At 36.1% G+C, this 17,701-nt stretch overlaps 1 protein-coding gene across 3 annotated transcripts in view; it reads left to right on the top strand.

Annotated features, from left to right (window-relative positions):
• Positions 1-17,701, top strand: part of NBAS (NBAS subunit of NRZ tethering complex) — a 185,828-nt gene that overhangs the window by 84,693 nt on the left and 83,434 nt on the right. For all 3 annotated transcript variants that reach the window (XM_080583780.1, XM_080583781.1, XM_080583782.1), the window contains exons 39-40: positions 4,561-4,637; positions 5,175-5,312. In XM_080583780.1, the coding sequence (XP_080439906.1) occupies positions 4,561-4,637; positions 5,175-5,312 (215 nt within the window). The remainder of the gene's footprint in view (positions 1-4,560; positions 4,638-5,174; positions 5,313-17,701) is intronic.

Here is a 17,701-nt window from a genome sequence, read left to right as displayed (position 1 = left end):
GAGAGTTTTTTGATATGTAACTGTTCACCTTCAGTTTCTGGGATTGGTAGAACTCTGTTTTCTTTCAAAATTTCTAGATTTTATAGATTATACTTGGTAATTTGTTAACTGAAACAGTTTCACTTTTTAGAAGCAAAACAAAACAACTCCAGTTGTTTGTTTTTTCTTTTTGCTCTCTCCTGCTGGTGTAAGAAATGAACTATTTAAATATTTACATGCTGTTACTGTCTTTTGAAGCGATCTGTGTTATATTTTACTCTATGGGAAGTTCTGCCATGAAAAATGAGTTTATTAAATCACTTGCAAAGTTTCAAGTGAGGCTTGCTTTGTAATCCATACCGTTTCATTTCAACTGTTTAGTGAAAAACAGCATATCTGTTTTACAGGTATACAGTTCTCTATTTTTAGGTATGTGATGTTTCTACAGGTAAATGGTACTGTTTTAATATAATGACATTGTGAATCAGAGAAGGTCGGTATCAGCAAGTTTAAATGAGGATGCATTTATTTATATTTTGTACCTTTCAAACTTTCTCAATGCAAAAATAATTTTAAGTCTGTACAGATGATCTCTTATCTTACATTCTGAAAGCCTGTGATGCCTGTGTCTTAAAGGGGAGAGGGAGGCAAAGAGTAAAACACATTCATTACTTTCTTACGGCAAATGATGTTAATTGACAAATCTTTGGTAATGCTTCCTGCTCCAACTTGAGTAATTGGAACTGTTTGATTACAGTTCAGTGGGTGCCTCTGAGATCAAAATTTCAGGTTTGGGGACTTGAAGAAAAGAAATTTTAGATTCCAGGTTTAGTTTTTGAACTGCTACCTTCCTACCGGAAACTGGGCTATTAAACATCAGTTCTATCTCCGAAGATTTATATGGGAATTTGTGTCAAGGGGAGCGAAGGAAAAAACTGTTTTAGAAAAGGCATAGAAAAGATTAAATGAATTTGTTCTCTGATTCTCTGAAATACATTTTATTTAGAGGAAGGGTTGTCTATCAGCTCATATCAATAAGAGAACTTCTAAAGAAAAGGTACATTGTGTATTTTGCCAAATATGCATGATTTCAGTTTTAAGTAGATGAACAAAATATGTAACTTACAGAAAACTGAAGTAGACTTCTTTTCTTTCCAGCTGGTGATAGCAACTAGGAATGGCTCAGTAGTAACAAAATGCGTTCTGATCTGGTACTGCTCTTTGTGGTGGTTTCTAGAGTTTTAGAATGTAGTAGTTAAGCCTTCAGCGATATAAGCTGTGCTACAACTCACTATAGTGAAGGAGGCAGTGGTCACTTGGAGAACTTGAATGATTGCTGTAATACACTAAATACATGTATTAGTGTAAAACTTTGTCTTGAATAGGTGAGCAGATTTTATGAATTATTACTAGTACTCATTTTGTGATGATAAGAAAAGTGACTGATCTCTTTTTGTAATCTTGTGAGGTGTGCTGTGTGCTTTGAGAGATGTTACTACTAGCCTAACTACCCCATGAGGTTCTGACCTCATCCTTAAAATGTGTGTAGTTGTATACTATCATCCATTTTTTTTCTGATTTCAGGTTTTCAGTCTTTCTTCTAATCTCTCTCTCTATATATATATGTTTCGCAAGCCCTGTAATGTCTAGTCACTTTGGCAAGCTTCAAATTTGGAAGTGGTTTAAGTCCCTGCAAGTTTTGTTAAGATGTGCGTTGGGACAGAGTGGCATCCTGCTAATACCCATAGTCTGTGATTTAAACTCAGCTGTATCATACATCAGAGAATTCCTGTAGGGCTTTGCTCAGAGATGTAAAACTGTATGAATTTAGTCTTTGTCTACACATAGGTGTGTATATGTATAAGTAGGAGGATATATATATATATATATATATATATGGATACATGAACACATACCGGCACATAAGCACAAAGAAAGCATGTGTGTGTATTTATATATATATATATATATATATATATATATATATATATAAAACACACATATTTATTCAATACAGAGGATTCTTTTTCTCAGAAGGGATGACAACGGAAGCAGTTCCAACTCTCAGGTACATTTTGCCAATTGGGGTACCTTTGGGATAAGCTTCATACAAATACAAGAGCGTGTATGAAGTCATGTTCTGGCCTTGTATTGGTGCTATGTTGTTGGTCATGATTGCTGTGTGAAGGGTGAAGATAAATGTTTGTTAGCTGGGCAGTTGTCTTGTTGGAGATGTTAAGTTCAAAGAAAACGTGGAGTTTGTGTTATTCCTGAGGTTTTGTTGTCATGAATTTTCCAGAGAAAGGGAAAAGACGGCGGAGCCCTGGTTCTTCTTTTCTCCTCCCATCTTTTTCTGTTCGACTAGCGATGGTTGTAAGAAAGTTTAAAATAGTTTAGCTTGTGCTCACAATACAGTATACCAGTTTTTGCAAACTAACTCATAAAGATTTTAATATTAGATATTTCCAGAGTTCTATTATTTTTGCTTGGACAGCATCCAGGTTATTTTGAATGCAGCAGAAACAAGCTGTCAGCAGCAAGAAACTATTGGTAGAAGCTATTTGAAGCATAGTTCCTGATGGACAGGCTTGTATTCACAGTAACTTTAATGCTGCCATCCAGGCAACCTCTGCGATGCCTTGTCACGTAGGAATTTGCTTGTTGTGTGTGGCAGAGGGCCAGCATGTAAATCCACTAAATCGGTCTGGTGGCAAATTAATGATAATCTGAAAATTGTAAGTGATCATTCAAGCCTTTTATAACTTATTCTTTGGAACAAAGAATTCACTGGGGGGTCTGTGTGTGTAAAATAAAAATGTTTCTTGCCAGCATGTCTTTAAGAGTAGTTTATGCAATGTGAAAATAAAGGCATTTGAGACTTTCTTAAAATATGCAAAGAGCTAAGCTGTGGAAAGAGGGGTTCTGCTGCTTGGAATAGAAAAAAATCTATGAAAAATGAAAACAATATTTGTTTTTTTTCCTTGTATATTTAAAATTCCTTAAGCAATTTCTGATCCAGTTTTCCTAAGATTTTTGAAGTTGCTTCTGGAATTAATAATTTGTATTCTGTACCCCTAAAACTAAATGTTGAGTGTATCATCAGAATCATTATTTTGTAATTGTTTGTTGAAGCTTCCATAATAACCATGGTGACACTTTAATTTAGTGCAGAAAAATACATAAATGAGAGTTCCTGTTATTAATCAACAAATCTTGGGCACTCACATTGTGTCTGTGCCATGTTGATTCGCCTATTTGTGTAAAGTAAAACATAGTGGTTTCTATTTTTAAACAAAAATAGCCCTCAGTATCTCAAACTTAGGAAAAGCAGATAATTTTTTGTCAGTTGTACTGGAAGTATATATTTTTTAGAATCATTATTCTTTGTATTCATTTCTACTACATTCTTGTGCTGAAATTTCTGTTTGCAATATGTGGCAGGAGATGGGAGGTTATTGTTTGGAGGTGGTTTTGTGTGTGTGTGCACTTACTTTTATTTTTCCTTTAACTTTTTGTTGAGTTTCAATTGAAATGTAAATATCCTAGAAGAATGCTAGCTAATCTGATTTGAATCACTGTATTCAAGGTTGTTGTTGTTTTTCTTCTCTTTTCCTAAAACCAGAAGTGAAAAGCAGATATAAGAATTACGGTGTCTGCTTCAGTAAAAAGATCTGAATTTTCCCATCTTTCAAAGTTTCTTAACTTCGTTCATAATAACTGTTCATTTTCCTCAGCTGCTTTCTTTCTGAGCTTAGCTTTAGAATTTATTAAAATTAACATGAACATTCAATTAAGGGAACTTCTCTCTTCATTATCTGTGTGCTGTTTACTAAATGAACTCATTTTAATTAGTAATACCTTTCCATTGACACAGTTATCCAAACCTTAGATCAACTTAACTGTACCAAGTTACTATTTGTAACTTGTCCCTTGGATAATGTATTTTAGGTATAACTGTCAGTGATAGAGTTAGATGATTTCTTAGTGACATTTTACAATATGCATGATCCAGATCAGCTTGTTTCTTTCTCTGAAGTTTCTGGGAAATCCCTTGCTTATTCTTTTTGCTTAGTTTCAATAATCTTACTTAAAAATGTATGCTACTTGTTGCTCTTTATTTTTTAAGACAAAAGTTTTTAATATAGATTTTTGTGTTCAGTGATAAGTGAATTAGAGCTCAGGCTTGAAGAAAAGACATTTTGTGACACTCCTCTGGCTGGTATTTTGTAATGTTCACAGCATACCACTGCCTTGACTTTACAAGCAGCGTGTCTACTTGTTTTGAATCACTTCAGATGATATTTCAGTGGCTTTGTTTAGCATCTGTTACTGCACTGTCTCAATCTTGTTTGGTTAATGCATGGAACACTTTGCCTGGAAGTCAAGGTAAAGCTGCGCTGCAGTTTAATTACATATTATCTGCTTCTGGATTGCACTGATTAGTGTTTAATTAAGTATGTATAGGGTGCTTCAAGCTAGTGTCTAATAAAATAAAGTTAAACTGAAAACATTTCATTTGATAACTGTCAAGGCTGGATGGGTCAGTAATCAAAGCTTTATTTCCGTTCCCTATTGTTGCAGTTCTGCTACAACTGGCAAGTGATGCTTTACCAAATGATACGGCCTTGTCTCTTGCCTATCTACTTGCACTGCCACAGGTATGTTGGTAGTGATTTTATATATATGTGCTTTTGCCAGAAAAGATTATTCTGGATTTCAGAATTCCATAAGAAAACGTAATTTCTGTAGGGCTTTAAAATTTGTCTTTGAGATCAATTAAATATAAATAGAAAGGTTTGGGCTGATGCATTTAAAGGTAGCTCTAAACAAATGCTGTTGGACTGCTTTATGAGCATGGTACTGGTGAAATGACACATTTGATAGAAGTTAGACTGCCTGACTGACAATTCCAGTGTAGCTCAGAAATGCAGGTAATAACTTTATTGTGTAGAAGAAGGAAAGACATAGTTTGGAAATCATTTTGGTTAAGTGTTTGTGCAAGGGGAGAAAAACATCACAATACAGAATTATCTTTGGGGCGGGGGGGGGGAGGAGGTTAGTGACTTATTTCTGTGCCAAAAAAGCATAGTCAGAGTTATTTCTAAATCACAGCAAGGAGCTTTTAGAAAGTTTGTGCACTTAACATTGTATGCTTGCTAATTCTTTCATCTAAATTAATGCTCTCTTTCTCCTAGGTGGTAGATGCCAACAAATGCTTTGAAAAGCAATTGCATTCTGCGTTATCTCTCCAGCTGGCAAGTTATTACTACAGCCTGCAGATCTATGCTCGTTTGGCACCATGTTTCAAGGACAAGTGCCACCCTCTCTACAGGGTTAGTACTTTTTCTTTTTAAAACCGTATTCATTAATGTGCAGCATTAAAGCTATTCTAAATAGCCAGTACATGAGTTTAAGCCTGTTAAGGAGCTGATCTGACTTACACTGTGAACAGCCCGCTGAGTTATGCATAATTATTCTTGCACAGTGCTGTAAACAGGCAAGTACTTGAAATTTTCTGGAAGAGTATATTGTGTGTTCTTGAAGTGCAATATAAAGTGTCATTTGTAGTAGCACTAGCCATCTTCAAAGTAGCTTATAAACACTGAGCAATAATGTGTATAGCCTATTCTGTCATCTTGCAGTACTGATAAAGGACTTCCTAGGATGAGTCAAGTGTCCATTTAAGCAAGAACAGGACTGTTCAGAAGTTTCCCATAGCCTTTCTTGACGTTTATTGTTCTGTATTTTAGTTCATGTATGATGTTTTTAAAGTTCATCCTCGTTCATTGATGAAATTGTTCATTTCCTGTGACAACTGTCTCTCTTCGTTGTTTTTGAAATGGCACAGCTCTGCTTCTTACTCATCGCCTGTGATTAAGGGAGTTTAATGATAAACTTGAACTAAATATGTGAGGTGACATACACGTTTGGTAAAAACCCAGCTTTCTTAGTAGGAATTAGAATTGGTGCAAAAGTCAGGCTAATGTAAACTCTTTTTTGCCACTCCAAGAGTGTATTCACAGAATTCAGAAAGTTCTTTCCTCCTGTCCTGAAGCTCTCTGGACTGTTTTCAGGTTGTCTCTGCTTTACAGCTAAAAGACCACTCCAAATTTTCTGAAGAGAGAGATCACTAAGCACCATCATAGCTGGAAAAGAGGAGGTATTTTCTCTATTCAGAACAGCTCCTTTTTCCTCTATGTTCAGAAAAAGTCTGTTTTGATACTAGCCCAGTTCTGCAGTTTGGCAACCTGTCATGCTCCTGCAGACATTAGCATCCTGATATCCTGTTTAGAAACTAAAGGAAAAACTTAGCCCAAAGCTGAAATTTGTGGCACTAGCAAAATATGTTGGTTAGAGGAATTCGTTCATGTTTAAATAGCTTTCTTTTGAGCATGCTGTTAGGCCCCTCTGATAGAAAAAAAAAATATATATATATATATTTATCTTAGCTTCTGTCTTACAAGCAAAGATGGACAGTTTGATTTTATGAAAGAAGCTATGAAGCCTTTTGAAAAAAATACGTCAAATGTCCTCATTTTGAAAGAATGAGGACAGATGTTAAAGCTTAAGCTATTTTCTACTCCAGTTGTCATTTAATAAATAAAATCATATCAATAACACCATGTAGTTTATCTCTTACCAATATGATCTTCAGCTAAATCTATTATTCCATCTTGCTGAAATAATGTATGTGATTGGATTCTAAGTGTGGATAAACAGTAGCTTCTAAGTTGTTTGCTAAAAATAAAAAATAAAAAAAAAAAGATTGTCCTTGAGTACTCAGTAAGAAAAGAACATGGGAGAAGACATTTATTGTTACCAATGGTAAAGTATCCAGTGTGGGACAGTTTCTGAAGTTGAAAAGAAATAGTAACTGACGTTTTTGAGCAAAGAAATCTTTTTTCCAGCCGCACACACGCAAAGGAAAAAAAAAAAAGACAATTTCCACAGCATAACAGACATTTGTTTAAATGAGCTGGTAATAAAGAATGGCTCAGCTTGCAAGTTGTTTTCCTCAATGTCACCGATGCTATCCATGGGAATAGATATGCTCTTGCCTTTTAAATTTGTCTTTCCTTTAAAACTAAGGACACAGCAGGAGGAGGATTGTTCTTAAGCTTTGTGGTACAAACTTTTATGAAGATGATAAACTCAATTATTTATGTCATTCCATAGTAGATTGTCTCCCAGCACATGCAGCTGGTATCTTGCATCACCTTTATTTTCTGTTTCTCAAAAGAGAAATGGGTCCCTAAGTCCTTTAACTATGTAATTCTGAGCGATGGGCTATTCTTGCAAGGTAACTGAGTAGGCTTTGTGGATGAAGAAGTATAACCAGTTTCTCTCTTCCCCCCATTGTAAGCCTTTATACACAGTAAAGATCCGAATGAATCTGGCACTTGAGCCACATGCTGAGAAGGTGGATCTTCAAGATCACAGAGTGCATACTTCTGTGTAACAGCGTCTGAATGATTCCTCTAGTCCACTGAATCTAATATCCTAACAACTCTTCCTAATTTTTTAGGAAGCTGTATAGAAGCATGGAGAAATCTACACTTCCTATGTCTGCTTTAAAGTGACATTGTATAAGTCTTTCAAAACAATACATGAGTATCTCCAGAATAATAGCAGAAATGTTCTCAGAATGAAAATTGCAATTTTGTGGCAAGAATTGCTAGTTAATCAAGAAAACACATTTTGAAGGAATCTGTAGTTCTGCTGGAGGAGGGCTTGACTTCTTCCTGACACCTGAAATACTGTTAATACCTGCACATCAAAACAGAATCATAGGTTGCCAGAAATTCTCATTATCTTCTTTATACTGTTGATGTCCAAAAGAAAATCAGATGGAGAGTATCTATTTCTGATGAAGTTATTACTTTTTAATAAGGAGAAACAAAGGAATTTGGGGTAAAGTACTACTGTATTTTTGTACCCAAGACAATTATATTTTGAAGGTTAGTTGTTATAATTTAGACATAATAGTGAGAGTTTAGGGCATCTGAGCTATATTAATTTCTTACCCTGAGGGAGACATTAATAGAGTTCTAGAACTAAATAAAACCACTGATCAAGATCTGTAAGAATCATGCCAGCCAGAGAATAAAATTTTGAAAAACAGACTGGGTGTGAAAAATATTTTGCTGCTGGGGTAACTGTAGAAACCCTTCTCAATATTCTTTATATCGGTTTTCAGCTCTGGCTTCAGCAGAGTCTACTTAATTCCAACTCTTCGTCTCTAGGCAAGATTTCTATATTCTTCTTCTATCTTAATGACATTATGTTTGAATGAAATTCATCCTCATCTTCCTTTTTCGTATGTTCTCTTTTGCTTTTTTGAGCTTAGCAGTTGGCAACGTGTCACCATGGCTGAGTAAAGCTGCTCTTGCACCTGCTTTTTGCATGTGCCTTGTGGAAGTTGTCTCCGAGTTATTCTGTGATTCTAACTTCAATCAGCTCACCTTGGCCAGTTTGGCTTTTCAGAAAACGGACAAGTGAAAATCTCATGGGAGGCTACCTTAAAGGCAAAGTCCAACCTCATAAAGTCCAGCGTCTTTATCTTGCTGTTTGCCTTCCCTTAAAATCTGAAACTACCGTGTTTTGGTCCCAGCAGTGAAATCTGATACTGAATATCACATTCTCCAACTTTTTTCCTCCACATGTACCTGACATTCCAGAAATCTCCTGGACTGTTGTATTCTTCCTTGTTGCCTTTCCAGCAGGTTTTGTTTTCCAGAGTAATATTTTCCATGGGAACCAGGACCCTTGATGTTACAGTTCTTCGGATTTTATTAATTTCTTCTCAATCGAGTCGTCTGTAGCCCTTAATTGACTACAGTGTTGCTCTTCCTCTAATCACGACCCACATGTTTTTCACTATCGCCTCTTTCACAGAAAGGCTCGATGCATTCAAGCAGCTTTGTCCTTACACCACATTCACTGTCATCTTTTCTCCTGTTTGTCCTGTAGTAGGCCAGCTTTCCTCCAGCCATTGTTCCTTGACTTCTCGTTGGGGTTTGGTCTCCATTCCCTTTGAGATTAATTTCAAACCTTCCTAACTAGGTTAGGTTGGATCTAGCTCACTCCAGTGTCTTGCTTGGCAGAATTCACTACTCCCTGTAGCCAGCTACTTGTTAGCCAGCAGTGTTTCTGAGTCTTGCTAACCAAAATCAGTTTGTTTGGAAAATGCTGCTTGGTTTTGCATCTTTCTTGCATTATATGTCAAAAGTTTAGTCTTGTATAGACTAAGATATATCATCTAAGAATATAAAGTTTTATTGAGCATTCCTCCCAACCGCCACTCTGATTTGCCACTCACAAATTCTTGCTCATGATGAGAGGAGAAGCTGTAGAACTGAGCAAGAAATTTCCTGGATAATTTTATTTCTGTTAACAGCTTATCTCCTCGTTTGTCCTTTTCTGGTGATCTGATAAGTGACCAGCATACATATATACAGGCATGTGTTTTCTCTAAAAAGGAGTGAAAAGTTTAATTACCCTAAGGTTAATTGTTTTATTATGTTCCTGTCTCCATGCTAACAATTTAATATTGAAGTGTTTCTATGGTTTGGGAGAAGAGTATTTTCCTGACCTTAGCTGGGAGGCTGTGCTTTTTCTTGGAGCATCAAGCAACAATTCTGACAAATACTGCTAAACTGCAGAGGAATTCTGCAATTAATGTGAGATGAGGAAAAATTCTTTTAGCATATTCTTAGATATTCTTTTAGCAATTCTTAGATATTTGTTTTACTAACTTACCTGTTATTTTCATTCAAGAAAATACCAGTTGAAATGCACAAAAGGACAGGAGTGAAATTCAGCATGTTGAAGTGGTAACCTCAGTGATGCTTTTGATGTAGCCTAGAGCTGGCTAAGAAGTTGGGACTTCTGTTCCACAGTAGCTTGATTTAACTGGTTTGTGAGTTACTATGTGAAAGTGTGCATGTATACAATGACAAATGGCCTGTATACACTTAACCTGATCCCTTTTCTGTTGCTTACCGCTTAGGTAAGCCTCTATCCAACTCTCCATAAGAGGCAGAATTAAGTCTGTTTTCACCTCAAATAAATACCTTGCCTACAAAACAGCTTTTCTCTAGTTTTGTCTTTCTGTTTTCTCTCCTTGTTTGTATAACAACCTTTGTGTACTTTAGTTCCTCTGCTTTTTCATTTTTTTTCTTTTTTTTTTTTTCTGCTGTCATTGTCAGACTGTTGTTTCTGTCTGCTCACATCTTTCTTTGTAGATCTGTGCTCAGGCTCACCATACTGCCCTCATCACCGTGACATCTGTAGTCTTTAAATGCATTGAGTGGCTGTGACAAATATGTCGCGTGGCTTATTCTCTCTCATCTCCTTTCCCATAGGGAAAAAAACAGCATGTGGAGCACTTTTTACATTGTTGCATGCTGATATGTGTTTACATACACATTTTTTTCATTAATGAAAGCAAGGTCAAAAGGAGCGTGCTTTGAACGTGGCACTGAATACACAGAAGTTTGTACAGATTTCATGGGAGTTCATACTCCAGGCTTGACCTAGGCCCCAAGATGATTTTGTCATTTTTTTGTATTAGAGTGACCCTAATTATAGATACACTTGTGTTAAGTTAGAGAGGCAGAATTCCCATTCATGGTCCTTACACTACAATTTTAGGTATTATTCTCAGTCTAGGATATTGAAAATACAGACTTACTTTGAACTCTAATAAATATCATGTAAGAAAGCTATATAGAGGAGGCAGAGAGGCAGATGTTATGAGCTATGAAATGTACTACTTGTGTTCTATTGGTTCTAATGGCTTAAAACTGTATTACATGGCACTGTAGTGCAGCTAGAAGGTAAGTCTGTACAGATGAGGTAACCTTTAATTGGAAATCAAATGATAATGAATGATTTCATGTTTGTGTTTAACGATAATAATAATAATAATATCACATTCCTAAATTGTGAACGTAACTCAGTAGACATAATGTATGCTTTTTTAGTCTCGAAGTGGATTACTGTACATGAAGTTTTACTGGAGCCTATTAACATTGCATGCAGAACCAACAAACTGAGTCAGTCTTGTTTCATTCCTTCTTAACACAGCTTTTTTTCCACAAGCTAGCATGAAGCAGATGGTTAAATGGTGGTGCCCTTTATTATTGGCTTAAAATATGCCTTCTTCTATTGCTGTTTTGAGTCCTGATTCAAGACCTTGCCTCCTCTTTGCCCTTCTTTCTGTTCAGTTAGTGATGCTGAAAACTAGAAAATTTCCTTTGGCAATATATCATCTCCTGTTTACTTCGCTGCTTGAATTATCTGTTTTATGTTGTGCATCAATTTCAAGTTTCTATGCACTTCCTTCTCTTGCTGCTGTTTTTGGCCACTTATCATCTTTTTATATGCTGTGCTGCTTGCATGTACATTGTAAGGTACTGTTATCCATTAATATGTGGGAAGAAAAAATAACTAAGTATCTGTGCATCTATTTATCTCATTTGGCATATGCTTCTGTTTCTAAGTCCAGTGTATATCTGATGGTTCTGAAGACAAAATTGGGAGAGACAAGAGTGTAACTCCTTGAATCTATGCCGCTCTATTCTTTCTCCCATTGACCTTCCTACATATGTGTAGAGTCTGTGACTGGGAGGAGAGCCAAGGAGGAGGGAGATCATTGAGGGAAGGCACCATAAATGAGACTTCAACTGGCAGTTTAAGAACTGAACTTGTGTGAGAGTTGTGCTGCTGTTTTTCAGTTTTGTTTTTAATTCTAAAGTAGGCAAAGCACCATATTGACTTACTGTATAGCATTCGAATAATTCAAAGAATGTAGCATTATTAGAAAACTTAAATGTTTATTGTTCATCCTTTCTCCAGATCGTTGATAAGAAATTCTGGATAAAAATGCTGTCAGAATCTGGCCTTGGAGGATTTGCTGCTAGCTCTTCCCTATCCTGAAAAGCGATCACTAAGCTTTCACCTTTCTTTTCACCAGGTTTCAGTTCTTAAAAAGACCTTTGTTCAAATCTCATGACAACTTTTTCTTGCCTGGACTTTGGTGGGAAAACCTACCAAGGAATTTTGGAAGGTCTTTATGCTTGTTGTCTACAGGATGTCCTTTACCAATGTGCTCGTTGACATCCTCATAGCACTCCAGCAAGTTAATGAGGCAGATTTCTCTTTACAGAGGCCATGCTGACTCCCACCAAATAATTTATGCATGTGTTCAGTGGCCTTATTCTTTATTATGGAGCCTGTGATCTTACCAGGGATGGAAATCAGACTCACTGGTCTGTCATCCCTTTGATGATCCTCTTGAAGTCCATTTTTTAAATGGGTCTTGTACTCTGGCACGGTGGTTATAACGTGTTGATGCACCTAAGCCTGTCATTTAGTGTAATTTCACGTTTGTGTTTCTCGAACTCAAGGTGAATACCATCTGGTCATAGTGTCATGCTAGCTCATTGACTTCCTCTGCTATAGGGTTATCCATCCCTGCTCCTTTCAGACCTTGTCACCAAGTGATCCTGCCAATTCTCTAGCCGGTCTCCTGATTTTGAGCTACTTTTCAGAACTTGTTGCTGTCAGCTTAACCATTCTTTACAGGATGAATCTCAGTTGTTTTTTTTTTTTTTTACCTTTTAATTACCTCTTTGACCTGTCACATTTTGTTAGTTTTCCTGTTTTTTTTTTCTCATTTATTTGTTTATTCCTTAGTGATGTATCAACAAAAATGCTTCCTCTTTCCCAGTCTTTCCCCGAGCTCACTAAATGCTACTACATTCAAAGGCTTAAGACTCAAGTAAGCTCTCCTGAACTAGCAGTCCCTGTGGAGGTTTTTTAACGTCTTCTGGTATCATTCCTGAAATAGTAAGCCAGCAATTAGTGACATTGCAGTCACAGCGTGACAACTGTGTTCCTTTGGTTGAAGTGTGTTTGATATAGATAAGCCGGTGTTTTGCATATCTTCATATTTCTTTGTCTGTTAAGCACAAAACACTACAAAGCATCATTTTATTTCTTCAAGGTAAATTATACTTAAAAAAAAAGAAAAAAGATTATTGCAATGTTGCTCATTTTTATTTTGCGAGGACTGTATAAGCTATGCTGTTAAATCCCACTTCTGAAAGCAGAGCAAATGTTCTTAAGCCAGCTGTTCAGAAATACTCTTTTAGAACAGAAGATCTTCAAACCTTGAATTTTCATGGAAGTTTGAGTTCTAGCTTGCCTGTGTTCCTCTGGAGAGTTACTTATGGATTTTCATGCCAGGGAGTTGGGATAACTTCTGCTTTCTCTCTTGCAAGGGGTTTTGTTCCTTTCTGAGAGTATAAAGGTGACTGCCAGCTTTTTGAAGCAGTCTTTTTGTAGTCAGTTCACTTTATGTTCTCTTTTACTTTCCTCTTCAGATGGTGGTATGGTTTTTCAAGTTTGCTTGAAAAATTAGCACTGAACAAACAAACAAAAAATTACCACCAACAAAAACAGCTAGACAGCTATTTCAATGAACTAAAGGGTTCAGCATTTTCCGCTTTGAACATGATACTGCTTCATAATTTACAGATGAATGTAAAGCTGTCAACAAAATTAATTTTTGCACGCAGCCTGATTGAAATTTTATGTGACATTGTTTTTAGAATATAAAATACTTTAGCAAAGTGTTATTCATCTGGATTGTCAATATAAGTAAGTTTGGAGCTACAGGCAGTCTTCAGTTCCTGAGTAAGAGAGTTGCCTCTTCTGTCTCTCTCTTTTTCTTTCCGCCCCACCTCCCCAGTTTGGAGAGTTGAGGACAAATGTTGGTTTGGTCTGGATGAATTTAGCCGAAGAAGCTTTTCAGAAAAATAGCACAGTAAGGGAAGGTGGTCACTGAGACACTCACTGAAAAAAAATAGGTGTTTTATTCTGTTATGTAGCTCATGGAATAGTTTTCAAGCTTGAAATTAGTAAAATATAGAAATATTTGCATGTACCTAGTCAGGCAACTACAGTTAAAAGCATATGGTATTGTACACAGGAAACTAAAACGATATCATGTTATACACAGATTTTATCCTAGGAATGTATGCTTACTTCAAAGTCTGTGTATGACTGAAGCTGCGGCCATGTAGATCAAGAGTAAAGACATATTCTAAAGGAACATCCATAACGTCATTTATTATTAAAATAAATACATTTTTTTTTAGAGAAAAGGGGGATGTTCAGAAGGTTAGGATAATTACCAAAATTGGGACATTATTTAGTGAGAATAATGCTGACTGCAAATGGGAAAAGAACTATGTGCTATGAATTCAGTAGTTGACCCAAAACTGTGTAGTAATTTTCTATTTTCAGAGATGTTCTTTTATTTGACATTTTAACCTTGCATTTATCATGTGTTAGTTCCCCTAAAGCAGCTTTCAGTTGAAATGACAAGATGGGTTTTTCTACTTAAGTCTGACTTGTCAGTATCCTACCCAATATGAGAGAGTCTGCAAGAGAACATGAGAGAAGAGAAACTATCAAAACATTTTCTCTTGGGACAGATTATTCTTCACTCTTGCTGGAAGAGCTGATTGAAAACAAAGCAAAAAAGCATTTAAAACAGCACTAGAGCAATTTGTTCGACTCTTCAGACACAAGTCATTTAACATAACTGTGGAAGCAACTGCCTTAACTTTTAAAATTATTTTTATATGTTATTAGCAACAGCAGCCACTTGCATTTTTTTCCTGCAGCAGTACTGGCTTCTGTATTAGAAACTATGTTGATTTAATTTAGAGGTTTTGCTTGCACTTTAAAAATAACTTTTTTTTGTCATTATTTTGTCTGCTGCTGGCTCTTAAAGGATCATATGTTACTTCTATAGCCAAGTTTTATCTGCTAGGAATTTATCATAAAATATATTCAGTAAAAGTTCAGGGCAATAATTACAATGGCATGCAGGTATTTACATTATTGTCTACAAATACAGCGGTTATCCTTTTTGGCATTCATGACTTCATTTTGCCATGGATAGCTGTTTTACCTTAAAATATGATGTATGCATGAAATAAAATTTGTACCAGCATTTTATTCTTTTTTTTTTTTATTCTGATGATTCTAGTCTGTGATTTTGCTACCTCTGCAGAGAGTTGAAAAAAAAATCTTGTAGAACCTGATTCCTTTTAATAGGTGTTGTGCATTCCTTAGCCCAACTCTACCAGCTTTAGTGTCATTTCTGAAACAGAATTAAAATCAACAGGTAATATATTTCCAAGGTTGTGTGCAAGCAAGATCTGATGCATAATTCAAAGCTAACAACTTAACTCAGTTCTTTTTATTCAGTCTCTTCTGGGGGATTTGCCTGCAGAAAAGATTCCTGGGATTCCACTTCCCTGTCATCTTTACGTGTACCAGCATCTTGGGCAACCTTATCTCCTTATAAGATCCCCACATAGTGATCTTGAAGCAACAGTGGAGTATACTGCCTGCCTTCCTATTCCAAGTGTTTCAGCTTTCTAACATGACACTTCAGCATTGCTTATTGAATACACAACACATTCCTTCTATTAAACAAAAACTAAAAAAAAAAAAAAAATTTGCTCTTTTTTTAGTCTAGTTTTGAAGTACTATAATTTCCAAATCTTTTCTAGATTTTGTTTTCACAACTTATTTCTAGTTATAAAATTACAGTGTTTGTGTGAAATTTCATTCCCTACAATATGTTTGCAATTTGAGTTGTTACTGGATGTCCACATTGCCTGGTAATGGAGAGAAGCAGGACTTTGGAAATAAAAATTTCTTCCATTTCCTGTGAAAGTGCAATTGCAAACTGTTTCCTGCAAACTGTTTACCTGTGCTTTCGTGTTGCTCTCACAGTTCACCAGCTCCTTTGGTTTTCGCCGTTTTTTTTCTTCATGAATTAGTTTACAGCAATTTCACTGCAAATGTACGTTTAAAAAAAAAAATCTGTGGAAATTGAAATAAGTCATTCAAATTAGTGTTAGTCTTAAACCCATCAGGACTTAAGCACATCAGGACTGTGGAATCCTCAGTCACCTGTGTACTTCAAGTGTGTGATCTACATTTTGTATGATGTTATATGAGTTGTAGGCAAGATGTTTGGGAGTTGTTTAAACTTGGCCATTTTAAAATGAGAGCTTCAAAAAGCACTGGCTTTTAAACTGTGACCTGGGAGCATTTGTTTTATACATACATTGATCTTCAGTAAAATTTTAAAATGTTCTATTTCAGTATATGGGAGGAAAAAAGAAATTTGGATACAATCTGTGGCAAATGCAAGGAGGGAAGTTAGGGAATTTGAGTCCACAGCTCCACTCCCATATGTATAATAACAGCCAGATCAACATTTTTGAGTACAGTATGAAATAGCAGGGTTGTATTACACATGTGAAGTACTGTGCTGACAAGCATTTTTTTTTAAGAGCATGAACAGGTTTCAAAATCTTTGTAAGTAAATACAGCTGAGACGTTCAACTATGCTACAGAAGTGTCTGATGGATCATTTAAGATTCTAAAAACCTGAAATTGAAATTTAATATTGTCTGTATGTATAAGTAGACACACCTATGGCTTTGATAATTGAGGATTAATGGCTCATTTCGTCTCTACTTTGTTTTATGTTATTTTGTACAGTAAACACATTATTCTGAAGCATCTTGTAGCTTATAAAAGGTATTCTAGTAGGTATCCTTGTATGTTGACTTGATGTGGTTTCGCTGGTGGATGATGAGATTTGCTGCCTCCTGATCCTGATGCATGAGTGTTCTGTTGTGTTACCCAACAGTATATGTAGCTAGAGGACAAAGAAACATGAGGCATCCTTGCATCTGAATCCTGATAATACAGCTTCTAGTTCTGAGGTGTTCTGGGCTCCCAGTCATGAACTTTAGCTTTTGCTTTGAGCATATCAAATGTGAGACAGCCATGATCTGAAAGACGGGCCACCCCAAATTAATATGATGCTGTGTCATCGTGGTAATATATTTTTGATTCACAGCACAGCAGGCTTTGTTAAAGACAAGTGTTAATGATGTAATTAATAAAAAGGGATCCTGTGGAGGGATGGATTTTACTTCTTGAGTAAACATGCATGTATAAACTATTTCTTTCCCATAAACCTTTTTTTTTCTTTCTCAGCTTCAGTACTTGAAAAAAAAAAATATATATATATTTTGCTTGTGACTCTTTTTTTCTTTTATATTTGCTTGGATCAGATTTGTAGCACATTGAATCTCTTGCTACAGGGATTGTGGCTTTTGCCGCAAGCAAGGATTAAGGAAGAACTCTCCTCTCCTCCCTGAAATGTATCAGTGCTTTCCAGAGGTGTGGTTTGCTTAGAAGCATTGCACATTGACAGAAACTAGAGGCAGGATGATGATCGGTGTGCATCAGTGTCTGTAGCAGGAATTTTACACCCTGCACTCTGGTATCTCTTGTTTTTCTCATGTGCCGCCATCTCCTAGTTGTGTTAACCATTAGGGTTTTGGGTGGTGTATGTAGCTTCCTCTGTAGCATGTTCTTTTTCTTCAGATCACTTAAAACGTTTTAAAACAAATCTGGTATTACAAGGATCCGCCACAACTAAGACATTCTCTGTCTTTCTATTCAGATTCGTATGGCTCGGTATGTTTGCAGCTTTTGATCGTTAACTTGTAATCATTATATTACTCCAGAAAGGTCTGCAAAATCAGTTGTGTGTTCATGGTGATTATGAGCAGATTAGCCTAGATGATCTTGGCAGCTTTTCTCATCAATGTTC

This window comes from Anser brachyrhynchus (assembly GCF_964034855.1).
Source record: "Anser brachyrhynchus genome assembly, chromosome: 3".
NCBI classification, from domain to species: domain Eukaryota; kingdom Metazoa; phylum Chordata; class Aves; order Anseriformes; family Anatidae; genus Anser; species Anser brachyrhynchus.
Note: the sequence above shows the minus strand (reverse complement) of the source record. Positions and strands in the feature narration are given on the sequence as shown.